Source organism: Gopherus evgoodei, chromosome 6 (assembly GCF_007399415.2).
Source record: "Gopherus evgoodei ecotype Sinaloan lineage chromosome 6, rGopEvg1_v1.p, whole genome shotgun sequence".
Lineage (NCBI taxonomy): Eukaryota > Metazoa > Chordata > Testudines > Testudinidae > Gopherus > Gopherus evgoodei.
Window position 1 is genome coordinate 37,221,445 of NC_044327.1, and position 23,733 is coordinate 37,245,177.

Consider the following 23,733-nt stretch of genomic DNA (forward strand, 5'->3'; position numbering starts at 1 on the left):
ATAACTCCTAGTTGTTACTTAACACCTCACATTGGAACCCATAGGGAGTATCATCAAACAACTTAAATGTATGGAGAGGCCACCCTGAAAGAAAGCTTTCCAGAACCTCCTCTTCTGGACTTCAAACAACTTCCCAACCTCACCAAGCTCATCATCAAAAGCAAGCTCTCCACAGACCAGGACACACCGACTCAAGGCGGCACCAGACCCTGTCACAACACATGCAAAATCTGTAGACATATCTCCAGTGCTACAATGATCAACATCCCCTACACACCTGTCACGACACATGCCTATCACAACATGTGATGTACCTCATCCGGTGCACTAAATGCTCCAATAACAACTACATGGGTGGAATCAGACAATCACTACACTCTCCAATGAACTCACACAGAAACACGATAAAACACAAAAACACCATATCACTCATGTGTGAACACTTTTCACAAAGCGATCACTCCGTATCTGACCTATCAGTTCTCATCCTCAAAGGAAACCAGCACAGCTCTTTCAAAAGATGAGCCTGGGAGCTTAAATTCATAGTTTTGCTAGACATAATCATGCTCTTAATAAAAACACTGTTTTTAGGAGTTATTACAACAATCACTAACCCCTCTTTTTGTCCTATGATTACAGGGGTGTTAATGGGCCACTTCACCTTGAATGGTCCCTTAGAATATGTGGTAAACTATCTGTTCAACCTTGCACAGTAACTCCTCACTTAAAGTTGTCCCAGTTAACATTGTTTTGTTGTTACATTGCTGATCAATTAGGGAACATGCTCGTTTAAAGTTGTGTAATGCTCCCTTCTAACGCCATTTGGCAGCTGCCTACTTTGTCTACTGCTTGCAGGAAGAGCAGCCCTTGCAGCTAGCTGGTGGGGGCTTGGAACCAGGGTGGACTGGCAGCCCCCCACCAGCTCCTACTATCAGCTCCCTGTTCCCCTAAGTTCCTTGTGCAGCAGCTGCCCAGCAGGCTCGCAATTGCAGCTGTCCCTCCCTCCCACTGCTATGTGCTACTCCTGCCCTCTGCCTTGGAGCTGCTCCCCGAGACTCCTGCTTGCTGTGCGGGAGGAGGGAAGGAAGAGAGCAGCTAATATCAGGGTGTTGTCCCCTCCCCTTGGTCCAGCACCCTGCTTACCCCATCTTCCACAGAGCAGGGGACACACACCAGGTTTCAGGATGGAATGAGCTTGCAGCAGCTTCGGTCTCAGCAAGCTGATCTAATTAACAAGGCAGTGTACTTAAATGGGAAATGTGCATATCTCCCTCCATTTCTGCTCCTTGTAGAGTGAGAGAGTTAACCCTTGAGGGCTCAGCCAATTGCTAGTTCATCATTTAGCAGTAAGGGAAATATCCCACCTTCTGACTACTCCACCTCAACCAAGCTTCACAATCATCACCACTGTGTACCAGTATTGTTTATTTAAAACTTATACTGTGTATGTGTCTATACATATATAATATAGTCTTTTGTCTGGTGAAAAAAATTTCCCTAGAACCTAACCCCCTCATTTACATTAATTTTTATGGGGAAATTGGATTCGCTTAACATTGTTTCACTTAAAGTCACATTTTTCAGGAACATAACTACAATTTTAAGTGAGGAGTTACTGTATTTAGCTGTGACACTCAGAATACCTTTCTCAGACCTGGGGAAGAGCTCTGTATAGCTTGAAAGCTTCTTTCTCTAACCAACAGAAGCTGGTCCAATAAATGATATTACCTCGCCCACTGTGTCTCTGAATATCCTGGCAGGCTTGAAGAAACTGCCTCGGTCATGTTGAAGAAGTTTTTATCTGTCAGATCAATCAACTTCATAAGTTGTTTACAGTCTTATATTGTAATATATTGCTTACAGAAAACTCATTTTAAAATGTGGCCTACGTAGATACAGCTCCAAAAGCTATAATGGGCATTTCCAGTTAAATAGACAAAACACAATTGCATTTAACAAAATAATCTTGCATTTAACATTAGAACACAAGTATCTCAGAAAGAAGTGTGATTATAGGAAGATAAATGTATTTCTACAAAGTTTGAAATCACAGGTAAACATGTATTCAAACTAGTTAGCACAGTTCAGGAGATTAGCACAGTGCTACAAACATGCTTCTAGGTCACTAATTCAAATCTAGCTCATGTCATTAGAAACAGAAAGTTTTTATTATCTACAATTCTTCAAGAGGATATGTGCAATGAGTCGGTGGTGTTACAGTAGCTCCTTGTGAACAAGGGCCTATATCACAAAAAACACTAGATAGGTTAAAAACTGGACTGGCTTTCCTAACACTTTAGGTGTCTTTAGGTTAAGTCATTAATGGGGAAGCATGTGGGTAGTGGGGAGAAGCTTGCAGTTTTGCTGCAGGTAGTGCACCTCTTCCCTGACTATACAAATTTCTTGGTCTCCCAGGCTCGCCACTCAGCAACTTTCATGAGCATTATATTTTACATATAAGACCACTAGAAAAGACTAGGAGAAAAGCATGGAAATAAACACAAATAACGCTTACAAAAGAATACAAAGATACCTGGCTAGCTTTAACCTAGTAGCCAGCTGAATTATGCATTGTCAAAAAGTCACATATCACATGAGCAGATGAGAAAGCATTTATTAAAAGTGGATGGTAGTTTGGTGTTACTAATGTGTATGTGTATATATGTGTGTGTGTGTGTATATATATATATATATTTGTTCAGAAGAGCAGAAGTTAACACAGAGTCAATGAGGTGACATGGTGTAGGCACCAGGTGAACTCACTCAGAGATAATGCTGAAAGATGGGGAAAAAATTGACTAAGGCATTTAGAAAATCATGTTTCTAAACTACTTGAGTTGCCAACCTCAACTTCCAAACTCTCAAAAGTCTGGAAAGAACCATTTTGGTCTATTTTTGAATTCTTAATAAATCATTTTATTCTGTCCATGACCTGTAAAAATCTTTAAATAAAATTTTCAGACTCTCTCTCTCATTTAACAATTGTTCATCAATTTAGTCAATGGATATTTAGAGTATCAATGAAGCACTAAGTGTGTGTACTAGTTTATATTGTAAAAGGGGTGCTGAAAATAATCCTGTATTTCCACACCCTGGTGTAAATTGATTTTGTACTGCAACTAATTTCTAACACAATGACATGCTTTCCTTTATATTCTTCAGAAGGGGGTAGGCAAAGGGAAACTTAAAGGGCCAAATTTACAGCAAGAGGGCTCCAGAAGCCCTGTGTCTACTGTGCAAATGCAAATCAGGTAGAGTATTTGCAGGTGAAATCTAAATGGCCAAGGCATACACAACTACGTACAGAAATTAAGTTCTGTGGGCTTCTTCAGGCACCTTTTCCTGAAAATTCGGCCCCAAAAGAGTGGAAAAAATAAAGTGGAATGAATAGTACATGCTCACTCTCTCACACACGGTGGCCAGCAGAACTACTGCACCCTGCGAAAGAGCAGTGCAGCCACTGAACTCTCCCTGCACTCCAAGAAGCACTGGGTTTGCTTGCAGCACAGTGATACCTTCAGGAGCTCATGCAGGAGCTCATGCATCCTCATCTCCCTTGACAGTGGTTTTGCCTTGAAAGACACTATTTAGCCCTCTCATTGAAAGCATATTGTCTGATGTTATCTACATATCTATCTATCAGGAGAAAGAGAGGAGAGTGTTTCTGAGGCTACATCTACACTACAAGCTCGGAGTGCAATTCCCAGTTTGTGTAGACATACTCATGCTCATTGATCTAGCAAGCTAAAAATAGTAGTGTAGCTGTGGTAGAATGGACAGAATGGCACTGTGCTAGCCGCCCCGAGTACAAACCGACCTGCATCTTACAAGTACATACTTGGGGCTGCGAGCACGTGCGCTCACTGTCACTGCCCATGTTAGCAGGGCTACACTACTATTTTTAGAGTGTTAGCTCATGAGTACATCTATGCGAGCTGTCCATCACACCACTAGCTCATAGTGTAGATGTAGCCTTAGTTTTACGTGTGCAGTGCCCATGAATAACAAGTGCAATAAAACCATTGCACTCTTATGCTGCATTGTTTGTCCCATGTCCTAGCAGACATTGTACAATCCCTTATCTCTCTCTTTCACTCAGCAAATATTGCAGCAGAAAATGTGTAACAAAAGCTCCCTAAGTGGAAATCCTACCTGAGCCATTTCAAAGGGAGGTTACTGATAGCAGCTGAGATGTTTAGATGTAAATTACAGGAGAAATCTAAGGCATGTTTTTCAGCATTAAGGGTGCACTGTCAGAGAAGCCTTGTGTCTATCTTTAGCAACAAAGAGGCAGGACCACGAACAAGCAGTCAAGCTTCAAGAAGAAAAAAATGTTCGAGATTCCAGGACCACACGAGGGCAATATCATTAATCATAATACAAGGAGATGAGGCCTGCCAGGGACATGAAGTTGACATTAGTGTATGAAAGTTGTCATTCTATTCAACAGTGTGAGTGGACGTGGGCACCAGTTTTGGATCTTTTACCTAAAGTACAATGCCCTCACAGGTTTTATATATCATTGTAACAACTGCTGATCTAAGGAAACAGTGACAAGTCTAAATTCAGGCTATGTAATATTTTATAATGCCTGTGCTACAATCATCCCATCTTTCTTCCAGCAACAGAAGAAAACAACTGGATTTGACTTAAAGCAATTATATACTGGCTGGTAAAGATACAGTTTAATCAAAATGAAATTAACAACTTAGAGCACCATGACAAAGGTCAGTTTAAAGGTATCATTATCAGCACAGTATATTTTCTCTTTACTGTATATGAGAGTCAGGTGGTTTTCAGACTAAGTGCAGTTTTATAAAAGAAAGACCCAGATACTACTGTAACGGCTTGGTACAATCGACTCTGAAGATTTAAAGAAGTGTCATTTTTGTACAGTTATTATTCAGGTTATGTTATCAATCTTCCCTTAGTTATAGCTGTAGGGAAAGTTAGTTATTCAGGTCAAAAATAGGATTTTCCTTTGCAGAGAACATTATCACTTCTCCCATCCTAAGCCTCTTATTTCCAGATATTTCATAATTCATGTCTTGAGCCCTTAGCTGTGGTTGAAACACTTTTTACCTGCTGAGGTAATTCCTACGGGTACGTCAGCTTGAACAGACCTGTCTTCTAAAATGAGAAGCATTTAATGAAAATCTGTAGTTGCCAATTCTCCCCCACCCCAGTGTCATGTGATCCCAAACCACTTTCTATTGAAGGTGCCATGTTGTATTATATCTGCTTTACAAGAGCAGTTGAACAGAGGGAGTATTTTTTAATAACTGACAAGAGATGGTATTGATGAGCACTGAATTAATTTTTGAAAGAAGCAACTGTGTATACCATAGATTGTAAATTTCATCAGTGAGTGGAGGATTTTCATGCATAACTCACCAGTATTGTTAACAGAAAATATTTGAGTAAATCCACAGTACACTGATAGTACTGTTATTATTTATTTGTGTAGTGCCTTTGCTAAGATAAAGGCCATATAAACATATAGAGCTAGACTGTGTCCTTAAATACAGCCTATTCCAAGAGGTGGTGCAGAGATGCAGGGTTCTAGGGGCAATACGTAGAAGTGTTTCTGCCTGGGGGAAGGGGGCACGATGCCTTCTGGAGCTCCTCAGTAACACTGAGGTTAGAAGGGGAGGAATTTGCTACAGTTAAGTGTCCTAGGCACATTTCTACTGAGATCTACTTCTGCTGAGATCCTTAGAGTCTCATGCTCAGTATGTGTTTCAAATGATAATTGTTTTAAAGGAGTACATTTTTCAACAGGCCTGTACTTGGCTTCCATTTATCTGTGTCCCAAATTGTGGCTTTATACACTTATGCCTTCATTTTGCAGCTGCTCCTGCAAACATCTGATAACAGTTGTAGCACTGAACTATTTAAAAGGAATACGTGCACAGTCTTTGCATCTGAAAAGGCAGGTGTACTTTGTGCATACACAGTGGGAGTCAAGAGTTGAAAATCCAGTCTAAAATATGCAACAGAGATTTTTGACAGGTGCAGTACAATATAGTAATAACTAATATGTATTCTTGGCCTCATCCTTAATGCAGTCTTAGTGCAGGACATTAATGTAAGTGAGAGTTTTGACTGTGTAAGAAGTGCTGGCTAGAACTGTACAAGGCAGATTCTTGTGTCACTTACTTTAATGTAAATGTAAATTCCATATCTTCATCATAGTAAATGAGATCAGAGACTTGCCTATGTTACTAAAGCAACTCTGATTATACCAGATTGAAAAAGAACAATTCTAGCACATGGCATGTTTGTGAGGATGAAAAAAACATGTAAAGGGGAAAAAAATGAGTGGTTATCCACAAAGAATATTTTCTTAGGATAAGATGAAACCAGGAGATATCTGTATCAGCTTTTACATACCTCCTCTCTCTACTCACCGTACTACCAAGTGCCTTTTTAGAACACCCAATACCACTAGCATTTTTGCTTGATTGGGAACTGTTTACTTGTCCAACTCAGAAGGTGCCAATAATACAAACTGGATAGGAATACAGCATAATCAGCACAAACTAATATGCTGATTTCACTGAGATTTTTCAAACTCCTGTCCCTGGTTAATTCTGCTTTGTATTTGTACAATCTGACACTATAAAGCAGATGAGACAGAAGAACAATGTGCTGTCACTCAGCGATATTTCTGTATTACTATATTGTTAAAAACTCATAATATACTGAGGGCTCAACTCTACACTCAGTTACAATGAAATAAATGAGGAGTATCGTCATTTAAATCAGTTACCCTAATGTAAATCTTCTGTGAGATCAGAATCAGGCACTAGGATATTTAGGGTGGATTTTTATGGTGGATTGTGTTTTATAACATATCTTCTCCTTTCTTAAAAGCAAGAATCTCATACACACAGTACAGCAAGCTGAACTATCACATCTAATTAGACAGACCTATAGGAAAGTCACTAATCTTAAGAAAGCTGCTGCTGCTATTGCACACGAGGAAGCCATCAAGCCCTTTCTATCTAATTTCCTTTTGTGGGTGGGTATGAAGTACAGGCTTCAGGACAAGATTAAATTGAATTATATACAAATTTCAATCTTTATTTTTTTCCATTGTTATTTGCTCTTTATATATATATATATACACAGCACCAACAAGTCCTGGTCAGTTTGTGGAAAAAAATGAAGATGAGGTCTCTGCCTCAAAGGACTGACCATCTAAGCAGACAATATAAAAACTAAGGATGGGAGACATGAGGCAGCAAAAAGCTGTATGATTTCATAATGAAATTGAATTTGCATCATCTTAGCGCCATGATTTTTTGGCTTTGTATAGAAATTTTCTACGTTTTCTGGTGATGATTTTCACTTGTGTGTATTAGTCAAAATGTCTACCGGGGGCATTAAGGTTAATAGGTCTTTTGGAAAAGGTGTGTTATAGCGAGCAAGTCAGAGAAGAGAGAGGTGATATTAGATTATCCTTATCCTTAACCCTATAATGGTGGTTTACTACAGATGTGAAAGAGAGAGAAAGATGGGGGAGAGGGTCATCATTCTATGTGTGCGCTCAGAGGACACTGATTGATAGGTTACAGCTGTTACTTGTAACTCTTAAATTCTTTCAGTTAAAGGGTTGGTTCTGCAAATTCACCTCATCTCTCTTTAGAGATGACCTTAGAGTAATATAAGAACTAACACAAATGTTGTCCAAAGGAAAGTGACTGGTTTGTATACAATACTGTGGGAGAAAGCTATTTCCTGCATTCAGTGAACAATGTTTTTCTTTGTTATTGGAAGTGTCAGAGGGGATTACGCTTGCTTGAGGTGCCAGCTACCAGCAGTAAAACATCCTGAGGAGAGGTTATGGACCTCACGAGTCAACTGGTAATAAAGTGCAACATAGAAGAAGAGGAAAAGGCCTTTGATGGAATATTTAGGGCCTGATTCTTCACTGTGTGAAATCAGTGGAGTTACACTGGTATAAAACTGATATAACTCTGTGGAGAATCAGGCCCTTACAGTGTGGCCATTAAGCAAACAGATGGTGGTTTGAACAAGAGTAGCCAGGATCTGAACTGGGCCATAATAAGCAAAGAATCAAGGGAGTACTGTAATCTCCTATGGCAGCTGGCACTGCACATGCCTTAAATGATTAACATGTATGCAGCTGGATCAGCCCACGGTTATTGGATCACTGGAGATACCAGCTGCCAGACCCAATTCTCAGAACTAATGAGAGCTCACAGAATTCATTGACTTCAACTAAAAGTGGCATTTCTTCATCTCCACCGAAAAGCAGGCTCTAGATGTCTCAAATTGGCATTCTAAATTAAGTAAAATGGCACTTTTGAAAATGTAGACCTTAATATCTTTGCCATATAAGCCTTTATATAAAATGGGCATCAGACTTCCCTAATTCACCAGGCTAAATTTACATTTGCAAAACACTTTGGGATTTTTGGAAGTAGGGCAATATATGAGTGCAAAGCATTATCACTATTAGAAATATAATGCAATAAATTTTAAAAGCTATGTAGGATTAAATATCTGTAGACAACATTTTATTTAACCTTATTCTCATGATTCAACTTACAAGTAAATTTACAATAATAGAAGTGTGATAATAACAAAAATGTGTGGAGGTAATTTTGGTTCAGAAGTGAGAGACATCTCAGAAGTAAGCAATATAAATGCCCTGATGTAATGAGATTGTTTAAGTGTAAACACAGGGAGTAAGTCTTACCTAAAAGAATGGAAGAAAATGATTGAGAAAACTATGATTGAAGAAGAATGGGAGGATTGCACAAGATGTAACACAAGTCAGGCTGGAGAAAGAATTTAAGCAGAAAAACATGAATGATATTGCCAAGAGTTTAAGAATGTTTTGCTAGATGATCCCAAAGTCACAATTCCACAATCAAGAAAGAAGGTTACACTGGCTAAAAAACCAGCCTGGCTAAGAGGGGAAATGAAAGCATTGATATATAATATAAAACAAATGTAAAAAAGGGAAGTTAATAGCAATGAATATAAATTAGAAGTTAGAAATTTGACAAGGGAAGTAAAAGGACACAAGTGGAAATCTATTGTCAGGCTATAGATTCTATAGCAAGGAGAAAAAGAAGGAGTATTTTAAGTGTATCTGGAACAAAAGCAACCCTAAAAATGATGTTGATCCATTACTTGATGGAAATGGCAGAATTACAAATAATATCACAGAAAAGGCAGAAGCATCCAATAAATATCTCTATAGTTGGGAAAAAGACAGAAGATGCATTCATCTCATGTGATGATAAAATACTTTCCATTCCAACAGTAACTAAAGAGGACGTTCTACAGCAGCTACCCTGGCCAAGGAGCTTCCTGGACTGTTAAGTGGGCTGTGAAAATTGGTTTTCAATAATCTTGAAACACTGAGGAAGTTCCAGAGGACCAGAAGAAAGCTAATGTTGCATCAATATTTTAAAAGGATAAAATGGATTACTATCTTAAATAGATTAAGACTTGCTAAGTGATATCTCAAAATTTAATAGTAAATGGGGAATCATCACTAGGCAGGTATGTTTCTAATGGGGTCCCACAAGGATCAATTTTTGGACCCATACTATTAAATATTTATCAATAATCTAGAAGAAAACATAAAATCATTACTTGATAAAGTTTGCAGATGACACTAAATTGGGGAAGTGGAAATAATGAAGAGGACAGGACACTGACACAGAGTGATCTGCATTGCTGGGTAAACTGGGTGCAAGCAAACAATTTGTTTTTATACGGCAAACGGTAAGGCCATGCCTCTAGCAACCAGTAACTTAAGCCATACTTACAAAATGGGGAACATTATCATGCAAAATGTGATTCTGAAAAAGACTTGACGTTCATGCTGGATAATCAGAGGAATATGAGCTTGCATGAGCTGTGGCTAAAAAGGCTAATGAGATTCTTGGACGTATCTGCGCCGCTAGCAGACCAGATGCCAGCTCATGCCAGAGTCCCAGGCCAACTCACTTGTGTATTAGTTTAGATCAAAGTAACTGTTAAATGTACAAGAGTGTATATGATGTTTAAACTTTATGAAAACTAATGGAATGTTAGTTGCATTGTTTTCACTTATCTGTATCCTATTATAATGTAGTAGCAAACATTTACATTGTGTGTACCCCTGTAACTAAATAACCCATCAAACAAGAAGAGACCTTGTGGAATGCAAATGAAGAACTCTAACAGAAAAGTGCTAATTTCAAAACAAATCGTCATTGTGCGTGATGACTGGAGGTCAAAGACTCTAACTGCTTTCCTCACTTTCTGCAATCAAAGGAAAAACCCACATGGGGAGTGACCCATTTAGCTCAGTTTTCTGTGAGAAGAAGCTATAAGAATGGATTTAATGAAAGATCGTTCCCCTCTGGACTGTTTGGATTCTAACAAGGCAGAACGACTGAATGAGAAGATGGAGATCCAGAGTTATTCTGGGTAGCCCTTACAGACTTTGGGGAAATTGGCAGATTACTACCTTTCTGCTACCATTTGGAATTATAGATGGTGACTCACCTGTACATATATTTTACCCATTTTAACTTCTCAATAATTCTCATTCCTTTTTGTAGCTAATAAATCTTTAGTGAGTTTACTATAGAATTGGCTGCCAGCATTGTCTTGGGTGTAAGATCCACAGTACCAATTGATCTGGGGTAAGTGACTGATCACCTGAGACTGGGAGCAGCCTAAATGTGAAGTGATCTTTGGTGTAAGTGACCATTTATGACTAAGTCTGGTTTGTCTGGGCGGCAAGACAGAGTGGAGCATCTAAGGGACTGTCTGTGACTCCATGGTAGGACTGGTATAGTGATCCAGGAGCTCACAGTTGGTACTTGCTTGGTGACACTGAATTATAGAACACATCACCAGCTTTGGGTGTCTTCCCTGTTTTCTGACAGTCTGCCCTGGGGTAGGCACTCACAGTTGTGAGCCATCCCAGAGAGCGTGACAATATAAATAGGAGAATATCAAGTGGGAACAGGGAGGTTATATGAATCCGCATATCTGGTACTGTGAATGGTGACTGCTTTGGACTACTGTGTCCAGTTCTGGTGTCCACACGTCATGTAGAAAGACTGGAGAGGGTTGAGAGAGGAGCTCAATCTATTTAGCTTATCAAAGAGAGTTAAGGCATGACTTGATCATAGTCCATAAGCACCTACACCAAGAACAGAAATTGGATATTAGAGAGCTCTTCAGTCTGGCAGACAAAGGTATAACAAGATCCAACAGCTGGAAACTGATGCTAGACAAATCCAGACTAGAAATAAGGCACCAATTTTTAACAGGGAGGGTAATGAACTATTAACAACTTGGACTTGAAGCAGGAATTATTTCAGGGAAGTCTGGTTGTATGAGTCATGCAAGAGCATTGACTAGATGATCACAATGATCCCTTCTGAACTTAAAATTCATGAATCTATTAATTTTATTGAACTTTGAAAAAAAGGTTAGCACAGGTCTTTGAAAGGATCGTATGGGAAATTTGATCACAGAAGTGAGTATTGCTAGAAAATGGAATGACTTCTTTGCTTTATTATCTCTCGGGGAGAACAAGGAGAGATGCCAGAAATGGAGATAAAGATTTTGTGGAGAGAAGCAAAGAGAGAACAGAAAAATTACTGGAATGAAAGTTACCTCAGAACAAGTTTTTTTTTTTTTAAATTAGATCATCTGAAAATAGGGAAGATTCCAGTAAGAGATGGCCAGCATCCCAGAATCTTGAAAGACACAGCAGATTGTATTTAAATTTTTTTAAAAAGCTAGAGCAGGAATTTTTAACTCCTCATTAGCAATAAGAAAAGAACTGGAAATAAGGTATCATGAAACCAATGCTTAAGGAGGGAGCAAGGAAAGATTCTAGCCAGTATAAGTTATATTCAGTATTAGAAAAGCACCTTGTGATTTTTTATTATGAAGAGCACAGTGAACAGGTATAGATTGGTCGCCGATAAGCCAGCAGAAAGGCCGTGCTTAATGAATCTGATAATATTTTTGAGGGAGTGACAATAATGGTTTGAGAAGAGTAAGGGGCAAAACAGAAGTTGACAGACTATCTGAACTTCAGGAGGGCTCTCCAACTAAAAAATAAAGACCACACAAGGGTTAGTTAGACCATACCTGATGTATTGTGTAGCATTATGGATGTCAGAATACAAGGAGGCTGAAGGAGCTACAAACAGTGGCAGAAATTTATATTCAAATTCTTGGTCCAAAACTTGTATACAAATATATACCATATTGACCAAGGATTAACATTTTTCAGACAAGCCCACACGTAGACACAAAAGCCTAGTAGTCATTTTGCCCTCCCTTAAAAATCATTATAGAAAATACAAAACCACATACAATTAAAATAGCATTACAAAAAGGCAAACACATACTATTTTCTTGTCGTAGGATTCCCCACTGCTGTAAGTCGTAGCTAGAGTGGATGCACATTCTTCCAGATACCAAGGTTTTTTTCCGCTTTCAGCTGTGCTGCTTATGGAAATAGTGTAGATGCTATTGGTGTAGCCATCGCAGGAGCAATGGTCCTTACTTCTTCCACCATTTCCAGACGCCCAAACAAAAATGGAACCTAACTTATTTCGTCCCTGTTTACAAACAATAGGAAAGATTTGATTAATGTTTTTTTTCTTGGTAAGCATGTGGGCCCTTACTCCAAATCCTGCCCCCCTTAAAAAGACAAAAGAGCTCACTGTGGAAGATTGTGAAAAAAAACAAACCAGAGTTTAGCTGAGGTAAGAGCTAACCCTCACAAATTCAAACCATGAGTGAGATGAATAAACATGACCTTAAAAACAAAAATTAAATTCAGATTCTATTTGTAGGTCTGGGTCTATTCTGTCCAGCCTTACAAAGAGAAATGCAGAAGACACACAACATGGATTAAATGTATCATACTAGATTTAAACAGTAAACAAACAAACAAACAAAAGAAGAGCATGTTGTAGCTACAAACAGAACCAATTGTTTATAAGGGTTCTCCCGAATGTCTCATTCTGGAATTACCAAGTGATGCCATGTACTGTTTGAGTAATATCAAGTACCAGGAACTACACTGGAGCAGTTGCACAAATGTTATAAATGGTAAATGTAAAACAAAAATGGACAGGCAAGGATCGCTTTGTTAATAGATTAGCATTAAGCACTATGGCCCCGTGTCAGTAGTCTAACTGAAGTTAGGCACACGCTTAAGTAAACTGCTGAATGAGGACCTAAAACAGATATACATATTAAGAAAATTTAATAGGCGAGTCTAAATAAATGTAGTGGGAGTGAAAATGAATCCATAATTATTTTGGTGTTCTCGATTTGGTGTTGATGTAAAGGGTGAAGATGATCAACATGCTGCATGCCTGCTGTCTAGCAGGGAACTGTGGTTTTCCATATTCCAGGCACTTCATGCAGACAGATAAACAGGTTAACATATAAGGTTCCCATAATTTACATAATCTAAATAAATTCACTGACTGTTAGCAAACACTATGATATTAATTAGGATAGAGATTTTAATCAAAGGAGTAAACATGTCTTTAATTCTAGTTCTGAAAAATGACATCATTTTATTATTTATTAATTCTTTTGAGGGCAAAGGAAAAAGCCCAAGGGTTACAATTAAGTTAATAGCCTAATTTATATCTTATTTGTTTGCAGCACATCATGCAATATATGGTTTGTATAAGTGGTAGAGTCATTCCTATGTATGATGAACTAATGTTATGCCACATGCCACTTCGGTTTCTGTGATCATGAATAAATTACTAGTACATATGTTTTGGTTTTTTTTAAACAGAGTGGATTTGTGTGCTGCAAATGACACAAAGACAGCTGTTGGATATCTACCAAGAGAATCTTAAACAATTAGCAATTCAAAGATTCATCTAATCCAGATGCACAGGGGGTTTTCATTAGTGCATTTTTTGCTGAGCGTAATAGAGCCTAAATCAATGTAAGAAAAAAAAAACGCGGTTCATGATTCTGGCAGATATATGTGCTTGAATTCACAAACATTGATGAGTTTCACTTTGTGAGTTTAATAAAAGTTCAGTACCTGTAGAGATTCTTCTCCTCAACACAATAACTTAAATATCAAATTCTCCTTGCTAGTGTTTACATAAGGTTATGTCTTTAAAATGCAATTTTTCATTAAAAAACATTTCAAACAGAGGAAAAAATATCCCAAGGTGCCAAGTTAAATGTACTATGAAATCCACATGCTCCTGACAAGACCAGTCCAGCCAGCCAGGAAGTATAACTATTTCAATTTCTTTTTCTTTCTTTGGCTGATCTGAGCTGCTTCAGTGATAAAAAGGTACATTACAATGTAGTTGTTTAAAAGGCTGGAGCAGTACTGGACTTTTTGCAGGGCTTCAATTCAAGCAACGAACACCACAGCATCTGATTTTGACATTATTTTTACACATACACAAATGGTAGTACTAGCAACATGATGCTGGGCAAACTTTGTGGTTGCTCTTATCAAGTGCACCCATGCCCCAGCAGACCATTCATATAACAGTGCCGCTCCTGAACAAGGAAAGTTCAGTTCATTGTGTTCCCTGCTCCATCATCGCTCTGTCTTTACATCTGGATCAGAGCAGTAGACTCTTGTTCCGTCTGTTCATCTCTTCCAGGTGTCATCCCTCTCTGCGTGAACCCAAGAAAGAGCAACATCACCTTGCTGTTTTGTGTTCTGCTTTTTCACAACCCTTTTACCTTTTAGGGCATGACCCAAGGCTGAGAGAAGTCAATGGCAGTCTTTCCACTGAATTCCATGGGCTTTATATCAGACCTATGAACTATTGCTTGTCTCATTCATTCTGTCCATCTGTCCTCTAGTCACCTCTCTCCCTAATTTTGGTCTTGCTCCCTCTCCCCCTTCCTGAAATAGTGACTGAGGGAAAAGTAGTTTATGCTTGAGAATACCTGCAAGTTTGAGGCAGGTTGATGACACAGAGAGCATCCATCTACTGCCTCAACTCACTCCATCATCCCCATGGATTTGAGGTTCAGGAGCTTCTTTAGGATTGAGAGGGGACTGGAAGATCATGTCAAAGAGCTGCTGTTCATTCCTTTTCACTATGATCCTGGCTGACTTCTGCTGATTACATTAGCCTCTAACCACTGGTAGCCTCTTTATTCCAGTGCTAAGCTACCTCACTCTCCTCCTTTAAATCCTTCCTCAAAGTTCACTTTAGACTACTTTGTCACTGCTAATTTTCACTCTAGAGTGATGTCCACACTTCTGTCTGGCCCTACAATATTCTTATGTGATATAGCATGGCCAGAGGGCAACAGAAGAGGGTTAGAAGGGAGCCTTATTCCCTCTAAGGGGAAGAAAGTTTGCTACAGATTAACTAGAGCACCTGAAGCCAATTAGAACACCTGTAGTCAGTCACATGATCAAAACCCATGCTTCAATCAGACAGTGTGGGAGCTGGAGCAGAGAACAGTTTGGAAGAGTTGGAGCAGAAAGGATAGGTCTTGGAGCAGAGAACAGTTTGAAGGGAAGCAGAGGACAGTTGGAGAAGTGCTGCGGTGGGCTAAGAAGTCCTAGACCCTAGGTAAGGGACACCTAGCTTGTGCAGGAAGCCCCCACAAGCTGAAGGGCAGGAGAGAGAAGTAGCCCAGGGGAAGGAATCGTCAGTTCAAGTGGTTCCCCACTATCCTCAGGGCCCCTGGTCTGGGACCTGGAGTAAAGGGCGGGTCCAGGTCCCTCCCTCTCCACTCCCCTCCTCTAGGACACTAGTGGGGCAATTAATATTCCAATTTAGGGGCAAGAAATGGTGCCTGAACCTCCCTCAAAGAAGAGAAAGCATGAGACCCATCATAATAGTGCCGGCAATTTGCCACACTTATCAAATGAACAAAAAGCAAGAGAAAATAACTCCTGTATCCCCCCCCAACCCCCACCACACACACACTCTACTGTACATTTCAGAACAAGGAGTGTATGCAATACAAAATTGGGTTTTCAACAAAAACTGATGGCTTTTGCAGAATTTTTTTCATTTTACATTAAACCCTACCTCTCCAATCCCCCCAAAACAAACGTTTCTGCATTTTGGTCAAAAAATGAAATATATCAATTTGGATATACTGTTGCAGTGCCTCATGAGAGTTATTGTTCATGTGCCTCACATCCCCTTTCTCCCCTGCAAGTCATGCTCTCCAGCTGGACTTCATCTCCCATGTAGCACTGCAGGGACCACCATGATACACAGCCTCTGCTCACCAAGAGGTGAGGCCATGGTCTGTCCTGGGAGATGTTGTCCAATAAGAGAGGCCATGCTATAAAGGAGAATGAGAACCTGAGGCACACACACTACAACTCCCATCAGGTGCCACAAGTGCATTTTGGAATATAACTATTTCCATTTTCTGTTTTTCATCAAAAAGTTAAACATGACTTTGTTTCCATTTTTGTAGAAATTATCCACAGGAAAAAATATTTTTCTGGTCAGCTCAAATGGCTGCATCTGGCTAATTTGGGCACAGATCCCATAACCCCTATGCATGTGATTCACCCTGTTACTACAATTACTGCAGTGGAATTTCTCAGCAAACCAAAAATTGCTCTCATGAGGAAAGTGTTGCAGGAACAGGTCTCAAATTATTAGTTCCTCTGTCCAGGGAAAGGTGTCTTATTTCTGTAAAGCACTAGTACATTGATAGTGCTATAATAAAATAAATAAATAATACTAACAATGTGAAATGAGATTTTTGCAGGTAGAAATAGATATATGAGCAAATTTTGCTCCTGAACAAGATAGAGGGCTGCCAAAAAGGAGGCCTGACAGAAATTCTGCAGTGCAATACTTAAAAATAATAAAAACCAACTTAAGTTTTATTAATTCATATAAAGCTTTGAAGAACAGGAATAATGACTATTTGCATCCCAGGTGACCTTTCTGTTGTGACTTTTTTGGTAAACACTTATTACATGTATAAAAAATATATTTCTTCAAAATCAGTTTTCAGAGTAGCAGCCGTGTTAGTCTGTATCCGCAAAAAGAACAGGAGTACTTGTGGCACCTTAGAGACTAACAACTTTATTTCAGCATGAGCATCCGAAGAAGTGAGCTGTAGCTCACGAAAGCTCATGCTGAAATAAAGTTGTTTGTCTCTAAGGTGCCACAAGTACTCCGGTTCTTTTTTCAAAATCAGTGTTGCCTTTAAAAAATAAAGGTTCATAATTAATGTTGTTTCCATAAAAAATAAATACCAGGACCATAGACTAATGGGGAAAAAAAATCCTCCCTCTAATCCACATGAAGCAAAGAATTCCAGTTCCTCTAACTTACTGCAATATGGTATATTTAACAACTCAGCATTTCACAGAAAACAATGGAATTTAGCCTTCAGTCTAGACAATATGCTAAGATCTTGTTCCTAAAAGCTATTTGGCAAAGCAAATGACAGTCTTTAAAAACCAAACAAAAAAAACAAACAAAAAACTGAATTCAACCTGCCCAAAATGTCAAGTAAGTATGCTCTGGTTTTCATTTACTATCTATTGTTTGATTACTATTTGGTTGTCTCCTTTCTCCTCTAACCTCACACCCCACTTCAATTCATTGGACCCACTCATGCTCAGGAAATTATAAACTTGCTAGTAACTCTAGGTACCAAATAACCTACTCAAAACAACAGCACTAGTGGTCCTACTGTATGTGAACCCAGTTTAAAATTGGTCTCTCTTCAACATATGAAGTTAAATAAGAGACATTTGGACTGTGTTACAAAGTTAAGATAAACACACATGTAACATACTGTAGCTTTTACAATTTGGCTAAATCTACCATCTGTCATGCTCCAGATGCCCAAGGGTGTCAGGACAAAAAGTCTATTCCAGGGCTGCCAAGAGGTTTTGTATCTTTTATTACTTGAAAGCAAAAGTTCTATTTACAGACCATATAGACACACATTTTTAGACAGAAGCAAAACACTAGTCAGTGATGTGAATTATAGTAGAGGAATGGCATGGGCTAGAATGTGAGTGCAGCAGAACATTCAGAGTGCTCATGCCAATGATGTCAGATAAAAATGCATCAGTCATCCCCTCTGGGTACAGAGCTCTGTCTTCTCATGTCTTGCCTTTGCAATATAGTATTACTGACTCTCTTCCAACTACTGTAAAGCATTCCACAACCCTACTTGTGGTTGTCAGTGTACTTTTTGAGATATTCTCCTACTGTTTTTATCTTTGTCACTAGCTTTCAGAAAATGTCTGATTAAAAAAAAAAAAAAAATCAAACCACACAACAAAAACCCTCAGCCTTCAATTCTGACAAGAAAAGAAAAAACGCTTCACTGACATTTAGTGTATGATCAGTCTAGGTACGTGAAGAATTTTACTAAGATATTTTCTGGGTATAACTGATGTGCACAGACTGTGCATGAGAGCTGCTCTAACTGATCCCAGCTGCAAAAGGCCACAAACGTCTGGAAAACAGTGGTGGCACAGGAGCTCACAACATGCCCACTTTCTTCTGACCATTCTCTTTTCCTTGTACTGCTAGCAGCAGGGAAGGCCAGTGGTGTAAAAGGCTTTTCTGCAGCTCAGCACCACACGAGGATCACTCTTACACTGGTGTGATCCTTTCTGGGCCACTTAATCCAGTTTCAGGGCCAGATTCTGCCAGGAATCAGAGCCAATATGAACATTTTTGTAAAGACACATGGAAAACTTCCTCAACAATATTAAAGGAGCCTCCATTGCTCCAAGTTTATACTTTGCTATAGCTTTATTAGTTGATACCTTACTGACAGTCACAGTACACATCACTGTAGAGTGGTTATCTACACACTGTGGTCCATGGACCACTAGTGGTCCACAAGGCATTTCTAAGTAGTCTCTGAAACAACTTCCATTGAATATGCGAAGCATGAGCAGGTGAGGCAAGAGGTAATCCCACCATTCTCGAAAGTTAAAATCATGTATTCATTCACTATTCTACAAACAAGGCTTCCTTACTCTTGCTTGTGCATCTTTGTGTTCTTTTGCCTACGGGTACGTCTACAGTATGAAATTAATTCGAACTTATTCTATTCGAATTTTTGGAAGAGATTTTATAAATTCGGTGTTGTGTGTCCCCACTAAAGCGCGTGAATTCGGCGGAGTGCATCCATAGTACTAAGGCTAGTATTGAATGTCAGAGCGGTGCACTGTGGGAAGCTATCCCATAGTTCCCGCAGTCCCCACTGCCCACTGGAATTGTGGGTTAAGCTCCCAGTACATGATGGCGCAAAAATATTCTTGCGGGTGTTTCTGTGTGTGTGCCGTTACTTGCTCCTCCCTCCGTGAAAACTACAGCAGACACTATACTGCCAGCAGATGGTGCACCGCCTGTCTCCTGGTACTATGAATCCACCTCGCATGTCCTCTCATCTTTCTATCTACTCTTTTATCTAACCATTTCCCACCTTTTTTTCGGCTACCATGAACCGAGCAGCACAGCTTCCGCCACAAACTGCTTTCCTGCTCTTGCATAACTAGCTAATTTTTCCATGTTGTCGGTCCTGAGCTCCCCGGGAAGCTACAGATGGCAACAATTCCCCGCCATTTTTCAGCCATCGTGAACTGAGCCACACAGCTTCTGCCGCAAACTCTGTTCTCCCACTCTTGCAGCTCTAGCGAGCTCCTTGACCCAGTGAAAGCTACAGAAGACAACCATTTACTGCCTTTTATTGGCCATCTCAAACTGAACAGCTGTCCTACTTTTCGTGCCCTTTTTCCAGGATTACCCATGCAGGCGCCATAGCGTGGCAATCATGGAGCCCACTCAGATCTCCACTGCAGTTTTGACCTTTGTAAATACCTCGTGCATTATCCAGCAGTATGTGCAAGTACCTGCAAAACCGGGCGAGGGAGCGACGACAGTGCAATTAGTATACTGATGAGGACATGGACACAGACATTCCTAGAAGCACAGCATGTGGTGATTGGGAGATCATGGTGGCATTGGGCCAGGTTCATGCTGTGGAATGCCAATTCTGGGCTTGGGAAACAAGCATAGACTGGTGGGACCGCATAGTGTTGCAGGTCTGGGATGATTCCCAGTGGCTGCAAAACTTTCGTATGCATAGGGCCACTTTCATGGAACTTTGTGACTTGCTGTCCCCTGCCCTGAAGTGCAAAGACACCAAAATGAGAGCAGCCCTCACAGTTAAGAAGCCAGTGGCCATAGCACTGTGGAAGCTCGCAATGCCTGACAGCTAACGGTCAGTTGGGAATCAGTTTGGAGTGGGCAAATTTACTGTAGGGGCTGCTGCGCTGCAAGTAGCCAACGCAATCATTGACCAGCTGCTATCAAGGGTAGTGACTTTGGGAAATGTGCAGACCACTGTGGATGGCTTTAATGCGCTGGCGTTCCCTAACTGCAGTGGGGCGATAGACGGAATGCATATCCCCATCTTGGGCCCGGCACACCGTGGCAACCAGTACATAAACCACAAGGGGTACTTCTCCATGGTGCTGCAAGCACTGGTGGATCACAAGGGATGTTTCACCAACATCAATGTGGGATAGCTGGGAAAGGTGCATGATGCTCGCATCTTCAGCAACTCTGGTCTGTTTGAACAGCTGCAGGAAGGGACTTACTTCCCAGGCCAGAAAATTACTGTTGGGGATGTTGAAATGCTTATGTTATCCTCGGGGACCTAGCCTACCCCTTAATGCCATGGCTCATGAAGCCGTACACGGGCACCCTGGACAGCAGTAAGGAGCAGTTCAACTATAGGCTGAGCAAGTGCAGAATGGTGGTAGAGTGTGCTTTTGGATGTTCGAAAGTGCGCTGGTTACATCTCAGCACAACCAATATTCCAATTGTAATTGCTGCTTGTTGTGTGCTCCACAATATCTGTGAGAGCAAAGGTGAGACATTTATGGCGGGGTGGGAGGTTGAGGCAACTTGCCTGGTGGCCAATTTTGCACAGTTAGACAACAGGATGATTAGAAGAGTGTAGCAGGATGCGCTGCGCATCAGAGAAGCTTTGAAAGCCAGTTTCATGACTGGGCAGGGTACACTGTGACAGTTGTGTTCATTTCTCTTGAAGTTACCTGCCCCCTATATATATGAAAGGAAATAAAGTCAAAATTGTTTTAAAACTGTTCTTTATTATTTGTTGCACAATACACTGAGAGAAATCAGAAGGTAGACCGGGGAGTGGAGTGGGGGCGGATATTGGGTTGGGGGGTGGAGGAGGATGGAAGGACAGATCCAGAAACCAAATCAAAAGTTCATATATGCCAGCTTTCTGCTGCTTGGGCGATCCTCTGGGGTTGAGTGTGTGGGTCCCCGTAGCCTCCCCCCCTCGTGTTCTTGGGTGTCTGGGTAAGGAGGCTATGGAACCTGGGGATGAGGGAGGACGGTTATACAAGGGTTGCAGTGGCAGTCTGTGGTCTTACTGCCTTTGCCGCATTAGATCCACCATACAGCAGAGCATGTCAGTTTGCTCCCCATACGCTGGACCATAGCATCCTGCCTGCTCTCTTCAAGTTCCTATAATGCTTTACGGGACTCCACAATTGTTAGGGCCCAGCTGAATGCATGGAGGCAATCAGTGTGGGAGGACTGCATGAGCTCAGCAACATGTCGTCCAGAGTTCCTTTTTTCCGCCTTCTAATCTGGACCAGTCTCTGGGGCGGAGTAGATAGGGGCCGCATGTGAAGGAGTAGGAAACACACAGGAAGACAGAACCAGTGACCTGGAGAGATTAGAGCAGTGGGAGCTACAGGCAATGAGAGGCAATTTTGTCCTAATACATTTGAAATCCTACACCAGGTAGAGGAAATAAGTCATGCAGATAGAAAATAGAGAGCAAGGAAAAAGAACCATAGCTATATGCATGATTTCAAAGTTTATTTTCCTCGTCTCCTTAATTTAGTTCTGAATTGCACCAATTTCTTATCTTAAAACAAAACAGAAATCTAAACAAGAAGATAAAAAAGTACAAACGCATTTCACTCTTTCATAGGATTGTATACCTTCTTAATATTTACAGTGTCTTTAATAAGTCATTGTGGAACTATTCTATGTACAGGTAATATATACTGTATTGAAGAACTAAAACAGATTATGCATTAACATGGTAATGATGGTGATAGAATATGTGAAGAATATTTCAACATGCATCTGGTATATTTTTTATTTGTTTCTTTAGTAGAACAACAGGTTCAATAGCTTCAAGCTATTCCGCAGAGCGCTATAATTAGTGCTTAAAGTGCACCCCCCTTCCCACCCACCCCCCAAAAAAGTGTTGGCTGAAACCTGAAATCCGAACCTGTGGAATGCTGGAATGAATTTCCACGTTTCCTAAACAAAATAAAATAAAGCCAGCTACAGGGCTGCCGCATGCATCACAGATTCTGCCTATCTGTTCATGTTATCTATTCATTATGATTCATTATTACTATGAAGAAATAGCATGTTGCATACTGAATTATTGTCCAACAAAAACAAACGAACAAAAAATCCAGGTTTTCCAAAATACATGTTAAACCAAGAATAGATTTAGGATGAGACACTCTCTGGTTAATAATAGGTAAAGTTCCCTCATCACACAAAGCCCAAGTAAAGAGGCATTGTGCGAGAGCCATGCAGGGTTTGAGTGAGGGATGGAATTCACCTCCCTAACTTACAGCGAGGATTCAGTCAGGTCTTACTGTCCTTGTGCAGTTACCTGTTGAATCCCCCTAGACCCGGATCTGTGACCAACAGATCCATGTAATTATAGACCTAGTGGTAATCACTAAACTCCTATTCCCACCTGGTATTCACAAGTAGTGGAGAGCTCAGCTCCATGGCACATTAGGGTGCAGATTCTGCAGCTGCCAACCTGCTCAGCAGCGACACCATTCAGAGGTGACTTCTGTAGCCCCTGTGCCATGAGTGAATGAAAAATAAATCCACATGTCTAAGAAAAGTACAAAAGATAGGTACAGGGATTTCCACAGGAATTGGGGGAAGGAATCCTCTTCCCAGACACAGCAACAGAGATGCTGCTCCATGGCTGCCTTTATAGACTTAGGGCTGCAGTAGTCCCATGTATGGACTGTCCCCACCACATGGGCGTGGTTGGGGAGAAAGGATGTGATCTGATTTAGTGTCACATTATTGGCCTCACCTTCCTTGCCCTAACCTCACTCTGTAATGCAGCAAACCCTTGAGTACAAACTGGCACTCCTTGAACTGGCTTCATGAAATCCAGCTCTCTCCACAGGCAGTAGAAACACAGACTCTGCTGTGCCAGGTCCCTACAGTTCTGCGGAGAAGGAGGATGAGAGACTTACCCTATTAATTAGCTCTGCTGTGTCCGGGTCCCTACAATTTTTACCCCTATTAATTAACCAGATTCTTTTATTGTGTAAATGCATCCTCACTGAAATGAGTACATTTTAAACATATGGAAAGGCCTAATTTTTTCCCAAAGTGGTCTGTTAATTTTGGCTTCCCAACTTAAGTCTTTTCCTAAGTCAGAGACCTGATGTATTTCATGTTAATCTATTTCAAGTTGGGCATCCAAAATAAGAGGCCACTTTTGAAAAGCTGGCCCTTAGGCCATACTGCTCTTCTGGCTTGTTAGAACAGTTTCCACAAATGTGTGAGGATTTGTAATTAATATAGTCTGTTTCCAGTACCCTTTGTGACACTGTATGGAAACTGTGGACATATTGAGGTATACTTTCCTGTAACTTTCTTT

At 40.4% G+C, this 23,733-nt stretch overlaps 1 protein-coding gene across 3 annotated transcripts in view; it reads right to left on the bottom strand.

Annotated features, from left to right (window-relative positions):
- Nucleotides 1-23,733, bottom strand: part of PCSK5 (proprotein convertase subtilisin/kexin type 5) — a 302,119-nt gene that overhangs the window by 140,796 nt on the left and 137,590 nt on the right. For all 3 annotated transcript variants that reach the window (XM_030566779.1, XM_030566778.1, XM_030566780.1), the window contains exon 8: nt 12,408-12,620. In XM_030566779.1, coding sequence (XP_030422639.1) covers nt 12,408-12,620 — 213 coding nt within the window. The remainder of the gene's footprint in view (nt 1-12,407; nt 12,621-23,733) is intronic.